The 20,053-nt window shown below is 42.4% G+C and overlaps 1 protein-coding gene across 1 annotated transcript in view; it reads right to left on the reverse strand.

Annotated features, from left to right (window-relative positions):
* LARS2 (leucyl-tRNA synthetase 2, mitochondrial) overlaps window positions 1-20,053 on the reverse strand; it is a 65,002-nt gene that overhangs the window by 20,843 nt on the left and 24,106 nt on the right. The window contains exons 10-17 of the mRNA XM_079947213.1: window positions 17,996-18,100; window positions 15,049-15,164; window positions 13,198-13,481; window positions 9,815-9,913; window positions 8,922-9,059; window positions 4,881-4,984; window positions 3,218-3,400; window positions 671-840 (exon numbers count right to left, since the gene is read on the reverse strand). Coding sequence (XP_079803339.1) covers window positions 671-840; window positions 3,218-3,400; window positions 4,881-4,984; window positions 8,922-9,059; window positions 9,815-9,913; window positions 13,198-13,481; window positions 15,049-15,164; window positions 17,996-18,100 — 1,199 coding nt within the window. The remainder of the gene's footprint in view (window positions 1-670; window positions 841-3,217; window positions 3,401-4,880; window positions 4,985-8,921; window positions 9,060-9,814; window positions 9,914-13,197; window positions 13,482-15,048; window positions 15,165-17,995; window positions 18,101-20,053) is intronic.

Here is a 20,053-nt window from a genome sequence, read left to right on the forward strand (position 1 = left end):
TTTATAACACTTCTAGCTTTTTCACATCTGGGGAGCGGGGATCATTGTCAAATGCCATTATGGAGTCACATTTACTTTCCCCAGCTTAAAAAGGAGGGAGTTTTAAAAGCAGTAGAGAAAAGTAATCAGAAGGCTAATCTACTATATATCTTGGAAAGTGAATTGTCTGTCTGTCCATTTGTTTGTTTTCTATGGGGTCAGCTGCCTCTTAAGAGATTGTTGCCAAATTCGGCACAAAGGTTTCTGAGGTGGGGACAGCACTTTTTGTTGATGTTTGGATGCCGCCCGCTATTTTGAATCAAGATGGTAGACTGACACATCATTTTGCTGTGACTTTACCCATTTGGGCGTATAGGTTTGGTTGCCTCTTGAGATACTGTCACCAAACCTGGCATGAAGGTCGCCATTTTGAATCAAGATGGCAAACCAAAGTGTGACTTTGGCATGATTTCCCCTGCTTCTTGGTGTGACGGGTCCAAACTTACATATTACCACTATCCATTTAACGGTAACGAGGGTGAGTGGGTTGGGGGGTTATAACACTCCCCTCTATATTCTATTAAAATAAAAATAACATTATATTGTTAAAGTTTAGTGTGACAACGGACAAAACATCACTAAAAACAAAAATGACTCCATCATTTTTAGAATAGCCAGAATTCTTTCTAACCTCAGACACAGTGCTGTTCTTCTGCTCCCAGATCCGCTTGGCTTCAGCTTTTTCTTTCTGATTCAGTAGCTGTGGACTTGGCAGAGTTCCAGAATTCCTAGCTTCAATAAATTTGGTTGCTAAGTTCCAGAGGCGAGATTGCCATCTTTCCACCCCAGGGATTGCATCAGCTGAATGAAAAATGACAGGAGAGAGAGGTTTTCATTAGCACGAGTTAAGATAACATTTTCAGAGGGAGAAAAAGAAGTGAGACAAAGAGTTCTGCCCCTTTTAATTAGTCAGCATTTAACAGTTTTGAAGCTAGCAATACTTCAACATACAACTTGCAACCGGAGTAAAATAAATTCACTACCTTACTGCTATGGCAGCTACACTTTATATTTGAAATATTCAGAAGTACTTTCCTTTTTGTTTTTAGGCTGAACGCCTAGTGACAGAAATGCCTTAACAGAGAAGGTCCCTTCTACCACAGACATAAAGTGAGGACAAACACAAGTACTCTTCTCACCAGAGAGGTCAAAGAAGATGCAGCTTCAAGTTGTGCAACTTGAAGAGCAAAGATAAAGGCTGCTGGTGCAGAATTCAGCAGCCAGGTTGCTCACCAGAGCATGGGTGCAATCCTGCTCCTCTCCCATGTGTGGGCTCTGTGCTTTTGGAAGCCTTGTGTTCCCCCCAATCCCCAAAACGCTATATGAATTTGACTTCAGCAATTTCAACGACTCAGGCGTTCAATTTAAAGCCCAAAATGAAAGAAGAAATCTAAAGACTAGGTTAGAAAGAGACAATCCAATAGGCAGGTGTTATTGTCCAGATGGTATCTCTGGAGTGCTAAACTGGAAGGAAAAATAAAGATAGCAGAACAGTTTGCACAACACGTGCTCATTTTGAATTCAGCCACTTTTCATATAAAAATAGAATAATAAAACCATCTCCCACTAGCGATGATATAGCTTGACCCTGTCTGCTATTAGAATGAGTAAGGATCAGCACAGACTGTGGACTAGGGTCACTGAGTCATCACATCTGACATTGTAAAAACCCTCTTTGAAAATATCCTTAACGCTTATCCTTCATATAGTATCCAAAATGTCTTCAAAACAGAAAGCAAACAATCGCTGCTTTTGGTTTTTAAATCTGCAAATCTGCCATGGAAAAAAGCAAAGCACATCACAACAGCACATGATTCTAAAAGGCTGAAACAGGTTATAACATAGGAGATCTGGAATCCGATCTCCCAACTTATTAAAAATGAATGTTAAAGCAGATGCAGGAAGCTTTGGCGTTGATCACAGAAGTGGAGCTGGGGGCAGGGTGGGCAAGTTAACCCTTCCCTTCATGTAGTTTTATTGGTCTAAACAACACCCCCCGCCAAGCTGTCATTAAGCTAGCAGCAGGGGGGAAATTACAGGTATCTTTTCTGTTCACATTTTTTCCACACCGGTGCTAACAGAAGCTTCAGAGGGAAATTTAGATTGGGATAACCCGCAGGGACAGTCTTATCACAGATGTCCTATGTCACCCCGAACTCACCACAATTTAGAAAAAACTGGATGTAGATTATGCTTGTTCCTATGACAATTCACAGATAGTATATATTGTAGTAAAACTGCAAAAGCAGTACAGTGGTACCTTGGTTCTCAAACAACTTGGAACCCAAACACTGCAAACCTGGAAGTAAGGGTTCTGGTTTGCGAACTTTATTCGGAAGCTGAACGTGCTCAGTTTCGAGTGCCACACTTCCGTTTTGAGCGCCACGCTTCCGATTTGAGTGCCATGCTTCCATTTTGAGTGTTACGCTGAGGTCTGTCTGTTTTTGCTATTTATTTTGCATTTTTGTTTTTGCAGCTTTTTTTCTTTGTTTTTGTGACTGTGTAGACCCAGTTCAGCTACTGACTGATGGATTGATTTTGTGACTGCAGTACATTGTCTATTGCTTTTATTTTACAGATCCATGGTCTTGTTAGATAGTAAAATTCATGTTAAATTGCTGTTTTAGGGGTTGTTTTTAAAAGTCTGGAATGGATTAATCCATTTTGCATTACTTTCTATGGGAAAGCACGCCTTGGTTTTGGAACGCTTTGGTTTTGAAACGGACTTCCAGAATGGATTAAGTTTGAGAACCAAGGTACCACTGTAACTATAAAAAAAAACCCTATAAGAGATATTTTGCCCAAAGTGAAAAGCACTGTCTAGATCAATCTGCGGGTTTTGTCAACCATCTACGCCAGAGGTTGGCAACGTGTGGCCCGTGGGCCAGATCCGGCCCACCAGCTGCCCCTGAACCAAGCAGCGACAGAAATCGCGTATGCACACGCACAGATACCGGAAATCGCTTCTGCGCAGAAGCGATTTCCGGCAACGCAGACATGTGCAGACGCGATTTCCGGCGTCACACTGTGCCAGTCCGGCCCATGGATGATCTCCGCGGGAGTGATCCAGCCCATGGCCGGTAAGCCTTGCCGACCCCTGATCTAAGTCCTCAAAGGCATTTTGTACAAACGCAAATCAAGGAAAAAGAAGAATTTGGGTGCTGGGAGGGTGCCTTACTCTTTGCATCCCACAAGATGTCCTGCTCTGGAGGGGAAGCAAACAGGATGTAGAGTCTGACTGTATCAATTCCATACTTCTGGACCATTTCTTCAGGCTCAATACCATTGTGCTTGGATTTACTCATTTTTTCCCACATCACTTGTAACTTCTCTTTGGTTTTTATGTGAACAGGTTCAGGACCTAAACACAAAACAAGACAGAAAAAACAACAACTGCTTTTGCTCTACATGTTTAAAGAAGAACTGGTTGCTTTCAATCCCTTCTCACACAATTATAATACACAATTGGATTGCTGCAACATGTTTTATGTGGGGCTGCCTCTGAAGAGTTTGGTAACTTCAGGTGGGACAGAATTTGGTGGCCAGGTTGTTCTCAAAGGCAGGACAATTTGAGGATATAGTCCTGGCCCGACTGCATTGGACGCACTGGCTGCCAATTAGTTTCCAGGCTCAATTCAAAATGCTGGCTTTGACCTATTAATTCTCAAAGGCACCAGGGCTCCCTGTTTGTGGAATGGTCTCCCCAGGATTAGCTCTCCCTGATCCAAAGCAATTGTCTTCTAGGGACCAAGAAGAGCAACATCTTTTAAACATCCTGGTGAATGTCCTTCACAAAACAACACTTTTATGTAAGTCAGTGCTTCGGACGTTAGAAAGAAGTAGCAGGGAGCGGAAGAGCAAATGAGTTTCAATTCCACTTATCACGCTTCCGGTTCAATGCATGAACACTCCAAATAATTTACATCTGCTTCATCCGTCCGTAAAATATAGGAACATTCCTGCACAGACATCAGACCAAAATATGCAGTACTCTTTTCCAGATAAACATATAAAATGCTATTCAGCTATCCACAATCATCTACCGGGAATACCTTGCTAGATATATGAAAGCCTTGCCTATTCCACTGACCAAAACAGCATCATATATTGTTATAGTCAACTCAGTTCTAGCCTCAGTGTGTGCAGTCTATTTCTTCCCTTAATATGATTACAGCAAGATTTGGGAAGCTAGAGAAAGCCTTGTCCACAGAAATATTGTGAAAATTGTTCAGAGGTTTAATGGACTAGATTGGGGGGTGGGGAGTCCTGTGATCTCACTGAGGGAAACCCAGCATAGTAAGATCAAATATTGTTTTTTGAGCCATGGTACCACCACTATAGGGACGCGGGTGGCGCTGTGGGTTAAACCACAGAGCCTAAGACTTGCCGATCAGAAGGTCGGCGGTTCGAATCCCCGTGACGGGGTGAGCTCCCATTGCTCAGTCCCTGCTCCTGCCAACCTAGCAGTTCGAAAGCACGCCAAAGTGCAAGTAGATAAATAGGTACCGCTCTGGCGGGAAGGTAAACGACGTTTCCGTGCATTGCTCTGGTTCGCCAGAAGCGGCTTAGTCATGCTGGCCACATGGCCTGGAAGCTGTACGCCGGCTCCCTCGGCCAGTAAAGCGAGATGAGCGCCGCAACCCCAGAGTCAGTCACGACTGGACCTAATGGTCAGGGGTCCATTTACCTTTACCTTTTACCACCACTATAATTGATAGAACCAGCTACCTATTGTTGCCAAGATCTATGTACTCTGCCAAATAATGATCTTTCCCAAAACTGGTCATTTGATTTTTAGGATATAGTTAGAGGAATGCAATGCCCGTAACAGACTCACTTACCAGTAAGATCAATTTCTTCTCTCTTCAAATACTGCCCAGTTGTCGCTAGCCTGAAAGTCCGATTCTTGACAATACCTTGAACTAAGAGTTTATGAAAAGGCTCTCTGAGGACAAATAAAAATAATTCTGCTGAAAATAACAGTCGAAACATACTTTCAACATACTGTATACATGTAAGTTTTGGTGATGGAACATCAGGCTGAATACTTCAGGAGCAGAGATCTTGAGCCACCCTGAAATTTGCACCCCTCTTCAAAAAGCTGGCCTCACTCTATTTTTGTTCTCTGTGTGTCAACCAAAGGGAGCATGGCATTCAAATGGCTTGGGACCACCTCCCCGCCCAAAGAAAACCTGCATGGACCCTCCTTTGGGTCCCCTGCCTCTGGAGGAGAGGCAGTTAGTGACTGAAGTTCAAGCTTCCTTGGTGGTCGCTCCCCAAATTTGGAATATCCTCCCTATGGAAAACTGCCTGGTACCAAGCACAATGACTTTGGGGGCAAGGAGAAGCCCTTTTAATTTGCACAGCCTTTCCCATCTTCTGTCTGCCTCTGAATATCAACTGCTGAAGATTATGAATGGGAAAGGGCTCCTGCCCTGATCGCAGCCTTCCCATAGCAGAACACTCAGCTAGAGGTAGGTCTTTGGTCTGATCCAACAAGGCTATTCTTATATTTTAGTACTGTGTTTTAACCACTGTAATACTGGCTCTCTTATAAATTTGATTTTGTATTGCTGTTGCTTTAATATGCTTCAGCGTATTTAGAAAACTTTTGTGACCTGCTCCAAGAGTCTCCCCAAGCAGCTCACAACCTGTTTGTAAATACATATAAATTCATGTTCTAAATGAATGAGAGAACACATAGCTGTCTAGATGAAAAAAGGTAGGAGCTATTGCAAGGGCCTAGGGACAGCAATTCAAAAGCCAGATTCCCAAAGAATCAGTCTGGTTTCTACCAGGGAACTCATAGAATCATAAAAATGCAGAGTTGGAACCTCCTTCCAGGACAGATGGACATTCAACCTCTGCTTAAAAACCTCCAAGGAAGGAAGAGGCCACCACTTCCCGAGGGAGTTCATTCCACTTTTGAACAGCTCTGTCATAATGTTCTTCCCGATGTTTAGTCGGAATCTCCTTTCTTGTAACTTGAATCCATTGGTTTGGGTCCTACCCTCCAGAGCAGGAGAAAACAAGCTTGCTTCATCTTCCACATGACAGCACTATAGATATTTGAAGATGGCTGTCATATCTGGAAGGATATGAAGATCAAACGCATCCATTCTTAAGTAAATCAGCCGGGAGTGCTCACTGGAAGGACAGATCCTGAAGCTGAGGCTCCAATACTTTGGCCACCTCATGAGAAGACTCCCTGGAAAAGACCCTGATGTTGGGAAAGATGGAGGGCACAAGGAGAAGGGGACGACAGAGGACGAGATGGTTGGACAGTGTTCTCAAAGCTGCCAGCATGAGTTTGACCAAGCTGTGGGAGGCAGTGGAAGACAGGAGTGTCTGGCGTCCTCTGGTCCATGGGGTCACAAAGAGTTGGAAACAACTAAACGACTAAACAACAACAACAACAACAACAACAACAATCATATCTCCTTCTCAGTCTTCTCTTTTCCTGGCTATACATGCCCAGCTCCCTCAACCGTTCCTCATAAGGCTTGGTTTCCAGACCCTTGATCATCTTGGTTGCCCTCCTCTCCACACGTTCCAGCTTGTCAATATCCTTCTTGACTTGTGCCCAGAACTAGACACAGCATTCCAGATGTGAGCCGCTTAAGGACAGGAGCTCACCCATTGCAAAGGTTCCTCTCCACTAAAAATACGTTTATCTGAAACGGCCACACTTTACCATACATGGGAAAGGCAACTTAAGAAAAGCATTGGGGGGGGGGTGGAGAATGGGCAAGTCTCCTGGTCAGAGGTAATTTTTCAGGGAACGTTTATGTTTGATGACATAGTGTTAATTCACAAAAGTTCCCTTGTTGATACAAGATGAGATTTCGGCTCATGTTTGTTTGCAGGGGCAGATGCTGGTTAGAAGCACAAAATATTTTACCATGTATGGGAGTAACAAAAAAAAGGCAGATCTTTTTTGTATGGGCAATTTGGGAGGGAGAAACAGAAGGAACATGTGCCTAAGAAGAGTCTGCAAAAATCTGAAAAGCAAGCAGTGCTTAGTCACAATGAACTCTACCTTCTACAATATCTTTCCTAAATTTATTGCTCAGTTATTCACCAACAGTAACAGCACCCTCTCATGGCCACATGTAGAAGCACAAACTAGCTGCTTTTGTAGATCACATACTGGGAAGAGCTTGCTTCCAGTTTTATTCTGAGATATTATCCATACTGTAGTGCAATGTACGATTCTGTTATTTCTTTAAGCAGTCATTCTTGGACCTCTATCTATCTATCTATCTATCTATCTATCTATCTATCTATCTATTCCCCAGTTCATAGTGCTCTGCTACTCCACACGCTCCTGGCCTTCTTCTTCTATTGCCAAAATCACCTCACTTAAAATAGCCTCACTGCAACAATGACTGGGCCTCAGGCAAAGTCTGCCCCATCCTGTAGGATATGAATTGAAAAATACTCCGGGGAGGGGGAAAGGAAGGACCGAAAAGTACAGCTCATTATTTTTTAAAGAGAAACAGAAAACACCCCAATTCAGAATCAGTCACATGATACAGACCTGGTAACATGATTGCAATAAGGAAGAAAGCATTACAGGTGGCAATGATTTCAGGAGCATCCAACTGACATGTGATTGCTGATGCACAGGTGCTTTTGGACCCGGAAGAAGGCAGAACAGAGGGTGTAGGGGCATAATGGGGTGAGGAAGCCTATAAAGCTCCACTGATGCACGTGGGGACCAGGAACAGAACCTCTGCGTGAGTGCTCTCTGCCAGTACTTACCGTATTTTTCGCTCTATAACACGCACCAGACCATAACACGCACGTAGTTTTTAGAGGAGGAAAACAAGAAAAAAAATATTCTAAATGAAATAGTGGATTTATGATTTTTGTGGTTCATGCTGTGGCCACAGACATGTAATCTGAAAGTGAGTTTGGAGTAGCCCAATGCAAAAATCCTGAGGATCCATGTGGATCCATGCTTTGTAACCATGGAGGAGGGAAGGAAGGGGAACCATGGATCCTCTGCTCACGACTGCAGCAGATCCCCCCCGCCACCCACAGGCATTCGCTCCATAACACGCACAGACATTTCCCCTTACTTTCTAGGAGGAAAAAATACAGTACATATTTTTTCCAAAAAACCCTTTAAAATAGATGAAAACCTGCTCCGTGGCAGTATCTGAGGATGGGAGGCAATCACAGACACTTGCTATAGGGTCTTGGAACAGTTACACTGAGATGCATGTTTCTTTTCTCCAGTAATCCTGAAAGTACTGTTGGGAGCTAACTGGTTTTTGTTGCCGTTGTTTTGCAGGTGCTGTCTGAAGCCGTATAAAGGTAAAGGTACCCCTGACCATTAGGACCAGTAGTGGACGACTCTGGGGTTGCGGTGCTCATCTCGCTTTATTGGCCAAGGGAGCCAGCGTACAGCTTCTGGGTCATGTAGCCAGCATGACTAAGCCACTTCTGGCGAACCAGAACACGGAAATGCCGTTTACCTTCCCGCCAGAGCAGTACCTATTTATCTACTTGCACTTTGACGTGCTTTTGAACTGCTAGGTTGGCAGGAGCAGGGACTGAGCAATGGGAGCTCATCCTGTTGCGGAGATTCGAACCGCCAACCTTCTGATCGACAAGTCCTAGGCTCTGTGGTTTAACCCACAGCGCCACCCGCGTCCCCTGAAGCCCTATAGAAATCTGCAAAACCAGTTTGACTAGAGACTACTGCAATACCGAAAAATGGGTACTGGCAGCTCTGTAATACTACTACCATCAGTTCTCAGAAAATCTACCAGGTGTACAAAGCCTAAATACAATGAGAAGTGTTGTATACAAGTGCCCTTGCTTCCCCTGCAAGCTTTTATTACACTTAAGCCTGCCACTGTTCTCGCACTTACCTGTGTTTAGTCATCTTCTGATTATGGCAAAAATGGCTGAAGAATCTGGCATAGTATAAATGCATAACTGCATGCTCCTTTCCTCCAATGTACAGGTCGACAGGCATCCAGTGATCTGCCAAGTCTTTGTGAAAAGGTCTAATAGAGAAAACAACCAATGCATGATGAGAAGAAGCATAGCTGACCAAGGAAAGTTAGAATGATTCCAATTAGTAAGAATCAATACAAATGGATTTGACTGGCTTACAGGAACAAACATTTGGATGCTACCAGCAGGGGGCAACATGACTTCATTATATTAAAACAAAATCCATCCTAAAGATTCAGTGGCTGTAGTAATCCAAACAACACTTCATGATAAAATCAAATCTTCGTATTGCTTAGGTGCAATTGAATGACAGCAAAGGGTATCAGATAGCTCTGTTTTTTTAAGTTTTTATTTATACTTTCCAAGTTTACACATTTCATTACTTTTACAATCAATTTAACATTTCAAAATTTGACTTTCTTCCCCCTCTTTCTGTGGTTCCTTAATTATTATTTTTTTTAGTATCTTCTGCATATCCAGATTCATTTAACTTGCTCATTTAATTATCTACTGTAAATATATACTCTTGTGGTGAGAGGACTGCACCATGTCAGAAGATGAGCTAAGTGGTGCAATTTAAAAACAACCAACAGGCTAACTCCTTTGTATACTGGGGAAAGGGCACCACTGGCAGAACAAAAACAGACCCCTCATAGCAATCATCTTTTTATTGTGTTCAGTATGAACTTAAGGATTATCTACAGGAGAGCCTTGCCACTCCTTCCAAGTTGAGCTATGAATAACAGGACCAGCTTATAAGATTACATACCAGCCTGCTTGAATGCAGGCTGCCTAAATTACTTACCTCTCAGAATTATGAGGATCAGTGTATCTTAAGTAATACCAAGCTGAATCAACAAATGTATCCATGGTGTCTGTTTCCCTTTTTGCAGGCTGCTTGCACCTGAGGAACACAAATTATAATTATTAGGGTTCTGCAGAGATAAAAGCTAGCCATCTGGGGAGCTTTGTTTGCACGATTTTTTTTTATGATGTCCCTTATGAGACTGAAGCCGCATTAACAGCCAATTTGCAAACTACAGATCTGCGATGCTCACTTGTTGTATAAGCCAAGCTTATAAGTGGGCATGCAAAGTCAGAGCTCACAGATCCCAGCAGAGGCGAGATCTACAAGTCTCTGCTTTGCAAATCTTATTAGAAGTGAGAAATCAGAAATGTGAATAAGCCAGTGACACCTTCTCTCTCTCTCTCTCTCTCTCTCTCTCTCTCAATTCTTGCATCTGATGAAATGAACTTAAAACTGGAAAAATGAAAAACCAAAATGGGTAGATTCATTCATTCCTACTGTCAAATCCAGCAACTCCTTACATCTTGCATGAATGAGTCATAAATGAACGAACCTTTCAAGAGTCAATTCAGGGATCTCTTATTCTTTCAAACTACTGTCAACCCTCCAGATTTCCCAAGCACCAAGGTACTTTATGCCTTTTACCAGCATTACACTGTAGGATCCCTGAAAACTCAAAAGGAATAGCAGAAATCTATTCCTCTGAGAATGAGTACATGGATGGATGCTTGCTCCCAGCTGAGTGTTCACTGAAGCCTTTTACAACAGTAAAATGTGGGACATAAATGCTATTACTCAAGATTTGCTATCATTTTATAAGGATATAAACTTGTGTGTAGATTTACAATTCACCGATAATTAGTTTGAATCCGGATGAAGTATTTTAAGTCGCACCAACAAACTTAGTCTGGTTTAAGCTCATTCAAAATACTGAGCAGATGGCTCTTAAGTCCCAGCTTATGTTTAGCCTGGTAAATTGGATAGACATATTCAAAAATCTAAAGGGCTGTCACATGGAGGACGGAGCAAGCTTGTTTTCTCCTGCTTTGGAGGGTAAGACCCAAATTAATGGCTTCCAAGAAAGGAGATTCCAACTAAACTTCAGAAAGAGCCTTCTGACAGTGTTTGACAGTGGAATAGACTCCCATGAGAAGTGGTGGTCTCTACTTCCTTGGAGATTTTAAAGCAGAAGTTGGATGGTCATCTGTCATGTATGATGCAGTTGAGAGTCCCACATTTCAGTGGGTTGGACCATATGACCCACGGAGTCCCTTTCAACTCTACAATTCTATGTTTCTTTGATTCCAAGATCCACTGGACTAAACAAGAGACTACTTGCACAGTTACAGAATTTTGGGCTTTATTGATTAATAAAATGCTGTGTGAGTGAGATAGTCATCTGTAGGCAGAGAAGAAAGCCAACATTTGATTCTTGTAGCTTTCAGATGGATGTGTAGCCAGGGCATAGTATCTTATATGTTTGTCTCTCCATTTGTATGAATCCTTTCTGGGCAATCCTCTTTCCCAAAAGCATGTGGGTTGAACATGGTTGCTAAAAGATTACATGTGTATGTGTGTGAGCACATGCACACACAAATACAGAAACCAAGATGGAGGGTGGGGAATAACAAGTTTGAAGGCTTCACCATGTAAAAAGCAAGAAGTGCACAAAAACTAGTATGTCAGCTTCATGTGATTCTTTTGTAGATAAGCATGGAGTGGTTAGAAAAGGCAGGTGCTCAAAGCAACTGCTCAATATTATCATCATCTCAAAATGACCTAAGTTGAACGTGGCATTGAAATCAATTTCCAATTCTTAATCCCTAGACATTGCTGAACACAGGAATCACCAAGTGATACCTTTTCGTACATTTTAAAAAAGGAATTACAGTTGTACCTTGGAAGTCAAAGGGAATCCGTGTCCATTCGACTTCCAAAACGTTCGAAAACCAAAGCGTGGCTTCTGCTTGGCTGCAGGAAGCTCCTGCAGCCAATAGGAAGCCGCGGAATCCCTGTCGGATGTTCGGCTTCCAAAAATAGTTCGCAAACTGGAACAGTCACTTCCAGGTTTGTGAAATTCGGGAGCCAAAACGTTCAGCAACTAAGCTGTTTGACTTCCAAGGTACGACTGTACTTCTGGCTCCATTCCGAAGTGAGACATTTATTAAGAGGAATTTCTTGGCTGAGATTTGCCTGAGCATAGTTCTTTACATCAAATGCCTTTTGCAACAGCAACAAAATGGAATGAGTCTTTCTGAGTCACAGCACTGAGGTACCGCACTACCAAAAATAATCTATTCACTAGCTCTCGAATGTCCAGAGAAAGTGACAGGTTTACTGCTTCTATATTCTGAAGTGTGAATGACTTGAGATCACTTAACGGCTCCAACAAGGCAGCCTAACAATACAGAATTCATCATGTCAACTCTGCTGAGAGCAATGTTCCATTATATGCATGATGTGGAAACAGTCTCTCAAGGATACGGATAAATTCAGATCCTTTCCACCAAGCATTAGCCATCCACCAGACCCTGGAGAATGCAGATCTAGTTTCCCTAATGAAAATATAATTCTCCAAATCTGAATTAGATTCTGTTGAACCAAGCAAACAAAAGGCTTAAATCTGGCCTGCATAAAACTCCTTTCTAATACAAATAGCTGCCTGACATAAACAACAAGAAGCTCAGATCTAAACCAAAAGCCGCGATCCTAGGTGACTTTACACTTTACCATTTTCCAGTGCAGAGATAATCTTTTGGTACACAGAGCAGCAGATTCCTGATCCCTTTACTTGCAGCAAATAAAAACAAATAATATCCCCCCCTTGCCCTCACACTTAAAAGAAGAAATACGTGAAGCAGCCCTGGCACCAGACTCATGCAAGAGAAGTGAACTAAGATCTCCCCATTTCCCAACGAAAAACAGCCCACAGAGCTTGCCTTAACTCCGTTTCCAATAGTAATACAGCTAACCTTGCTATAAAGAGGAAGACAACGCCTTCCCTCCAAAGAAAAACCCTGTTCCTCTAATGACTGAGCTCAGCAGTAAGAAGAAACAGACACACAGCCTTTTGCAGTTAAGATTTTTTTTTCTGCATAAAAAGAACTGGTGAATAGAAAGAACCTGAGACTGCTCTCCACGTTCACAGAAGGCAATGCTTTGGGAAGTAATAGCACAAAGGTACACTGGGGTGAGATAGTCAGATTTGTAGGACACCAAGCTTTAGTTTTCTGTTCTCTTTTTTTTTAAAAAAAAAAAGAAAACCAGAAGCCACAGCATCAATCAAATGTTTAACCGTAATAATAATAAAAATGAAACAAAATTTACTCCTCTTCCAGCCAAATCACTGACCAGAAGCTGTAAAGAAAATGTGCACTCACCTTGGACACAAGCAGTTTACCCAGTGTGAAGCAGAAGCCAAAAGCGAGCCGCCCTTTCCTGAAAAGGATGTGACACTGGGCAATTGCACAGGTAAGTCTTCGTAAGGGACAGGAAGAGGGCCGCAACTCTGGCAGTGGATGATTGGAATAGGCGTCCCCCAATAACGCTGCCGCGAGATCAGCCAATCTTTCAATTTACTGCTTGTTAAGTGTCCTCCTACTACTTTATTTTTGGCTTGTTGAGTGATGGCATTTAACGCTTGTTGTCTACTCATACCTGTGAACTGTGAACGACAGATGTTGGTGTATTCCAATGTTCTCACTGCAACGGTAGTCACAGTAATGGTATATGTATATGTCCCACCACCCATAGTCAAGAGAATGGAATTCTATCCAAAGTCCTAATAGTCTCTCAAATTTTCTCCATTTTCATCTTCTGTTCAAGCCTCAGTTCCCGGCAGTCTAATGATCAGGCCACTACTGGCAGCTGCTCTGTTGGATTTGGGCATGGTGGTCTGGTGTGCATTTTCAGGTGAATTTCCTGGAACAATTATTTTAATCTCCTGGAGCAAGGATCTCCAACCCCCAAGAGACTGCGATCTACTCCCACTATAAAAAACTGGCAGTGATCTACTGTTGAGCTTTTTTTTGGGGGGGGGGTGATCAGCTAAGATCAACCAGGGACACACAGCGATCGACTGGTAGATCACGATCGACCAGTTTGGACATGACTACCCTAGAGCAATTGTTTCAATTTGTTTCTGGTCCTGCACTAAACAGGTTTTAAAAATAAAAGTACAGTAAGTCTCTGTTGGGCAAGTGGCTGAGAAGCGATACTATGAAGCTGTATTGCTTTGCAACTTAAAGAGATTGTTTTAAACATGTTTGTAAGTAAAGGTAAAGGGACCCCTGACCATTAGGTCCAGTCGTGGCCGACTCTGGGGTTGCGGCGCTCATCTCTCTTTACTGGCCGAGGGAGCCAGCATACAGCTTCCGGGTCATGTGGCCAGCACGACTAAGCCGCTTCTGGCGAACCAGAGCAGCGCACAGAAACACCGTTTACCTTCCCGCTGGAGCGGTACCTATTTATCTACTTGCACTTTGACGTGCTTTCGAACTGCTAGGTTGGCAGGAGCAGGGACCGAGCAACGGGAGCTCACTCCGTCACGGGGATTCGAACCACTGACCTTCTGATCGGCAAGCCCTAGGCTCTGTGGTTTAACCCACAGCACAACCCATGTCCCAGCAAAACATTTTTGTACATAAGAAGAAACCTGGATTTCAGAAAAGTATTTTAGGATGCATGTGGCAGAAGTCCTGGTCCCATCTATGCAGCAGGAGAAAGTCTGCAAGACCAAGGCTTTGCTCAGGCTCATTCTAGCTCATACATGTAGTGCTAAAGCAGAGTTTAGTATTTTCATACTAATCACTATCTTCTATTAGTACATATCAGATGACTACGATAAAAGCCAGCAGTGGAAGCTGCTAGATCTGGCTCAGTTCTTTCTCTGGTGCCAACTAAATGAAGCAGAATCCATGCAGTGCCAGAACCTATGTTCCTACACCCTGCAGAGTTTGGAAGTGCATTAGCCTTTGTAAATCAAGAAAATCTTTAATAAAAAAAAGAGAAAAAAGGAAGTGCATTAGCCTGAAGGATTTAAACCAAACAATCTATGTCTGCATCTATATTAATTTCACACTTTTATTTTCTGTTTTGCACATTTTTAAAATTGCCTAACATGTAAAAATCAAATACCTGGCTACATGTTTGTGTGTGAGTTTTAAAGTTGTCATTCGTTCCCATGGAGGAGTGGGGATGAGAAGCCCGAGAACTCACAGGAGTACACTAACCTCTCTGGAGTTGATCAGTCTCTCTGAACCATCCGGCAGCGTTTCAATTACTTCCTCAAATGACAGACCCAAATTCCTAGCAACTTCAGCATCATCTGGTTTAATGCAAGGGATTCCTTGGAAGGGAAAATAAAATGAAAGCGTTTCTTAAACAGATTTCAAATAAGACTCACACCTTTGGGTTTTTTAAATGAAAATGCAATCAAATAGCTTTCTGATTCAGACTTCAGGCAGCATTGCTAACTACCGTATTTTTCCATGTAGAAGACTATGTTTCCCCCCCAAAAGATAATGTCAAAAATTAGGGGGCGTCATATACACGGATAGTGCCAAGGGTGGACTGGTGATTTGTTCTTGCCGCAAAAATAGGGGGCGTCTTATACATGAAAAATACAGTATATACTTCTTGCATATACTTTCAGCCTCTTCAACCCATGTTTCTCTATTCCTTTCAGCCTACAAATCAACCTTCCAAATCAAAATGTATCTAAACTGACTCCCAATTCCTCTTCCATTAGAACAATATTCTCTGCATTCAACTCTATAGCCCTTGGCCGATTCAATTCAATACATATTGATGAATTTGTCATTGACATCTTGGCTCTATATTTTCCAAGATGCAACCTCTGTTTTCTCACCCTGGTTTTCATATTAGCCAGCACTGGAACTTTAAATTCCTGCAGCGAAATAAATCTCAATGCGTTCATTTGCAAGGTTTTTTCTTACTGCAAAGCAAAGGCTAGATCTAAAGAAGCATGGTGACATTACTTCTGAGAGATGAAGGAAGGTGGGTTAGATGTATCTTTCTGACAGAGCAACTCCCCATGCTGTATGGCAAATATGCTTTGGAAAATGAGGGGATCTTCAAAGACATTTGTGATACTGCAGGGGGCGGTGAGATGTTTTTAAAAATGAAATAAAATCCAAAACCCACACCTCCTAGGGCAAAACACTTCTGTGAGTTTTTGGATCTCAGTCATCAAAATCAGAATTAATGTTGATGTTTGGGTACTGATTAATTTAATTCTATTACTTTCCATTTTGAATATAACATTTTAATTCAAGGGGAGCTTGTGGCCATCCATATGTTAGGGGGCTCTTACTGTCATTAGCCTTGGAAATTGTGGCCAAAGGTCAAGGATGATATGAACCACAGTCCAGAAACATCTGGATTATCACAGGTTTCCCCACCCCTATTTTAACTAATGGCTCAAAGCTTCAAATTACATTCTTGTGTATGTCAAAAGCTGGAAAACAACAATAAATAGAGGGGAAAGGTTAACAAGTTTAGATGATTGTCGTTTAAAAATGGAAAAGCACTGTTTTACCATTTCACTGAAAAGAAATCAACTTGGAAGTTTATGAAATGAACTCAAGACACATACCAAGCTAATCTTTTATACAGGACACCAATTATATCAGGTGGACAGCATACACTATAAATCAGTGTTTCCCAAACGTGGCTCTCCAATTGTTGTTGGACTACAACTCCCATGATCCCTTGCCAGAAGGAACAGAAGTCAGGAATGATGGGAACTGTAGTCCAAAAACAACTGGAGGCCCAAGTTTGGGTAATATTGCTTTGAATGATACAAAAACATGTGTCTCAAGTACTTTGGGTTGCCCGACTGAAAGCTGGAGAACAGTCAGAACAACAGCCTTGCTCAATCAGACCAAAGGCTCTCTAGTCTAGCATCTCATTTCCCAGTGGCCAACTAGATTCGGCTGGGAAGCCCACCAGCAAGCCATGAGCACAATAGCCCTCTCGGACTCCAGCAGGAGCCATTTAGGGGCATGCCGAAACTCATTTCCCCCATGATCGCCTTATCTCCCATTGGTCTAATCCCTGTTAAAGGCATCCAAGTTGGTGGCTAATCTACATCTTGTGGTAGCAAATTCTATAGCTGCAAACCTTCAAATCAGGAGCAGAAAAACAGGCAGAAGCAGCTGCATGGAAAATTTAAAGTATATGACTGTTTACCAGCTTTGACTCTGGCAACCCTAAAAAGGTAAAGGTAAAGGTACCCCTGCCCGTACGGGCCAGTCTTGACAGACTCTGGGGTTGTGCGCCCATCTCACTCAAGAGGCCGGGGGGCCAGCGCTGTCCGGAGACACTTCCGGGTCACGTGGCCAGCGTGACATTGCTGCTCTGGCGAGCCAGAGCCGCACACGGAAACGCCGTTTACCTTCCCGCTGGTAAGCGGTCCCTATTTATCTACTTGCACCCGGGGGTGCTTTCGAACTGCTAGGTTGGCAGGCGCTGGGACCGAGCAGCAGGAGCACACCCCGCCGCGGGGATTTGAACCGCCGACCTTTTGATCGGCAAGCCCTAGGCGCTGAGGCTTTTACCCACAGCGCCACCCGCGTCCCGCAACCCTAGCAGTGCTTAATGTTGTTGTTGTTTAGTCGTGTCCGACTCTTCATGACCCCATGGACCAAAGCACGCAGTTTGGCCAAACTCATGCTGGTAGCTTCGAGAACACTGTCCAACCATCTTGTCCTCTGTCGTCCCCTTCTCCTTATGCCCTCAATCTTTCCCAACATCAGGGTCTTTTCCAGGGAGTCTTCTCTTCTCATGAGGTGGCCAAAGTATTGAAGCCTCAGCTTCACGATCTGTCCTTCCAGTGAGCACTCAGGGCTGATTTCCCTAAGAATGGATAGGTTTGATCTTCTTGAAGTCCATGGGACTCTCAAGAGTTTCCTCCAGCACCATAATTCGAAAGCATCAATTCTTCGGCGATCAGCCTTCTTTATGGTCCAGCTTTCACTTCCATACATCACTACTGGGAAAACCATAGCTTTTACTATACGGACCTTTGTATTAAGCAGTGTTTAATACATCAACCTTTATTTTCCCTTCCATGGATACTTCTAGAACCCAGAGACAACCACTTTTACAGTTTCAGCTACATAAGCCTTATTTGTTCAATATGTTTCCTGTACTCACCTATTTTAGTATCGACAGATCCTTCAAATTCAGATTTTGCGGAAATGACTACAGGAATCTCTTGACTGGTGAGCAAGTTCAGAGCTGTCACTGAAGTAAGAGACTCTACAAAAAAAGCAAAGATCATAATAATAGGAACACTGTGCTAAGAGTGTTCACTTACTGCTGCTCTCTTGTGTTACTAAAAACCTAATGAAGCAGCCCTTGAAGATCCGGTCTTAGTCTGCTTGAATCAATAGCAATAATTCTGAATTTAATTAGTTTCTGATGGAAACAAAGCTTCTTGCACTTTTGAAAGATTTCTCTCCCAATCTGAACCTCACGCTTCAATTATCCCACCCCCTGAAAAAACAATTACCATTCTCCAAGAATACATGAAATATTTGTGCAAGGAAATGATTATCTAAATAAAAGCAAAAACAAAAACAAAATGTAAAGGGCAGCATATATTTTGCCATTATACTGGAAAGCTTTCCCTCTTATGCCATTTTTGAAAGATTGTCTCTTTTTGTTTTGCAGAATTGTCTGCTGTTCTTTGGTTTAAAGAGATCTCATTCTATATTCGATCACTAGTTGGCATTTGCAATTTCTCTCTCAATGAAATGCAATTCTGTGGTCTCTCACTAGGTGCTGCTATTCTATGCCCTTTTTATTTCTAAGTGATAAAAGGGTACTGTACAATGCTCTATTCCAGCCAACAGGAGTGTGATGGCCATCTCCCAGTCTTCCTGGATCCAGTTGCCCTCTGGGGGGGGGTGTACCCCTCTCCAAGCACAATTCAAAGTGTTGGTGCTGACTTTTAAAGCCCTAAATGACCTCAACCCAGTATACCTGAAGGAGTGTCTCCACCCCCATCGTTCAGCCCGGACACTGAGGTCCAGCTCCGAGGGCCTTCTGGCGGTTCCCTCCCTGCAAGAAGTGAGGTTACAGGGAACCAGGCAGAGGGCCTTCTCGGTGGTGGCACCCTCCCTGTGGAACGCCCTCCCATCAGATGTCAAGGAAACAAACAACTATCTGACTTTGAGAAGACATCTGAAGGCAGCCCTGTTTAGGGAAGTTTTTAATGTTTGATGTTTTATTGTGATTTAAATATTCTGTTGGGAGCCGCCCAGAGTGGCTGAGGAGTCGTGGCCAGATGGGCAGGGTATAAGTAATGAATTTATTATTATTATTATTATTATTATTATTATTATTATTATTATTATTTATTGAGCCCACCCTTGCTGCCAAGAGATAAAGTGGACAAAAAAATACTCAGAAATAAGATTCTCTTGTTCAATTACTACTGATCATCTTGTTTAGACAAGCATGCACTCTAATATTTATTTTTTTATTTAAAATAATATTTATTATTTTCCATACATAAACATAAAAGAAAAAACCCCAACAATAATGAAAAAAAAAGAATGAAACGAAAAATGAAAAAAAGAAAAAAAACCCATAAAACATAAAATACATCAAATCACCACATAAACCGAAACTTAATTAATTACTCAAAATCCATCTTGATAAACATATTACTTGACTTCCTCAAATCTCTTCCATCTGAGTTTCTTAGTAATTATATATAGCAGTTTCCAATATCATTATTTCCTAAAACAATATCACAGTTATAATCATATTTCCTAACTTTTCTTATCTTCCATTTTCTCATTTATTTATTTAATCCCAATTTAATCCTAGTCCTAATTGATTCTTTCAAGTGATTACATATCTTTAATATTACAATATTTATTCAAATAGTCTTTAAATTTCTTCCCATCTTCTTAGCACTCTAATATTTATTATTCCTATTTTCTCTCTCTATTTCCTAATAGAGAGGAAGGTTGCAACCCCTTTCAGCCAAGGCCCAAGAACCACAATACGATAGCCAAAGCTGAATCTGGTCCAGCATCCCATTTCCCAACAGAGACTGGCCAGATGCTTCTGCGAAGCCCACAAGCAGGGCACGATGGCAACAGTCTTGGCTCCCCAGCAAGTGGTATTTGGCGGTATACTGCCTCTGCACATGGAGCCTCTACTTTGCCAACGGCTGCCAATAAATTTCTCTTTCATGAA

This window comes from Podarcis cretensis, assembly GCF_951804945.1.
Source record: "Podarcis cretensis genome assembly, chromosome: 12".
Classification (NCBI taxonomy): Eukaryota; Metazoa; Chordata; class Lepidosauria; order Squamata; family Lacertidae; genus Podarcis; species Podarcis cretensis.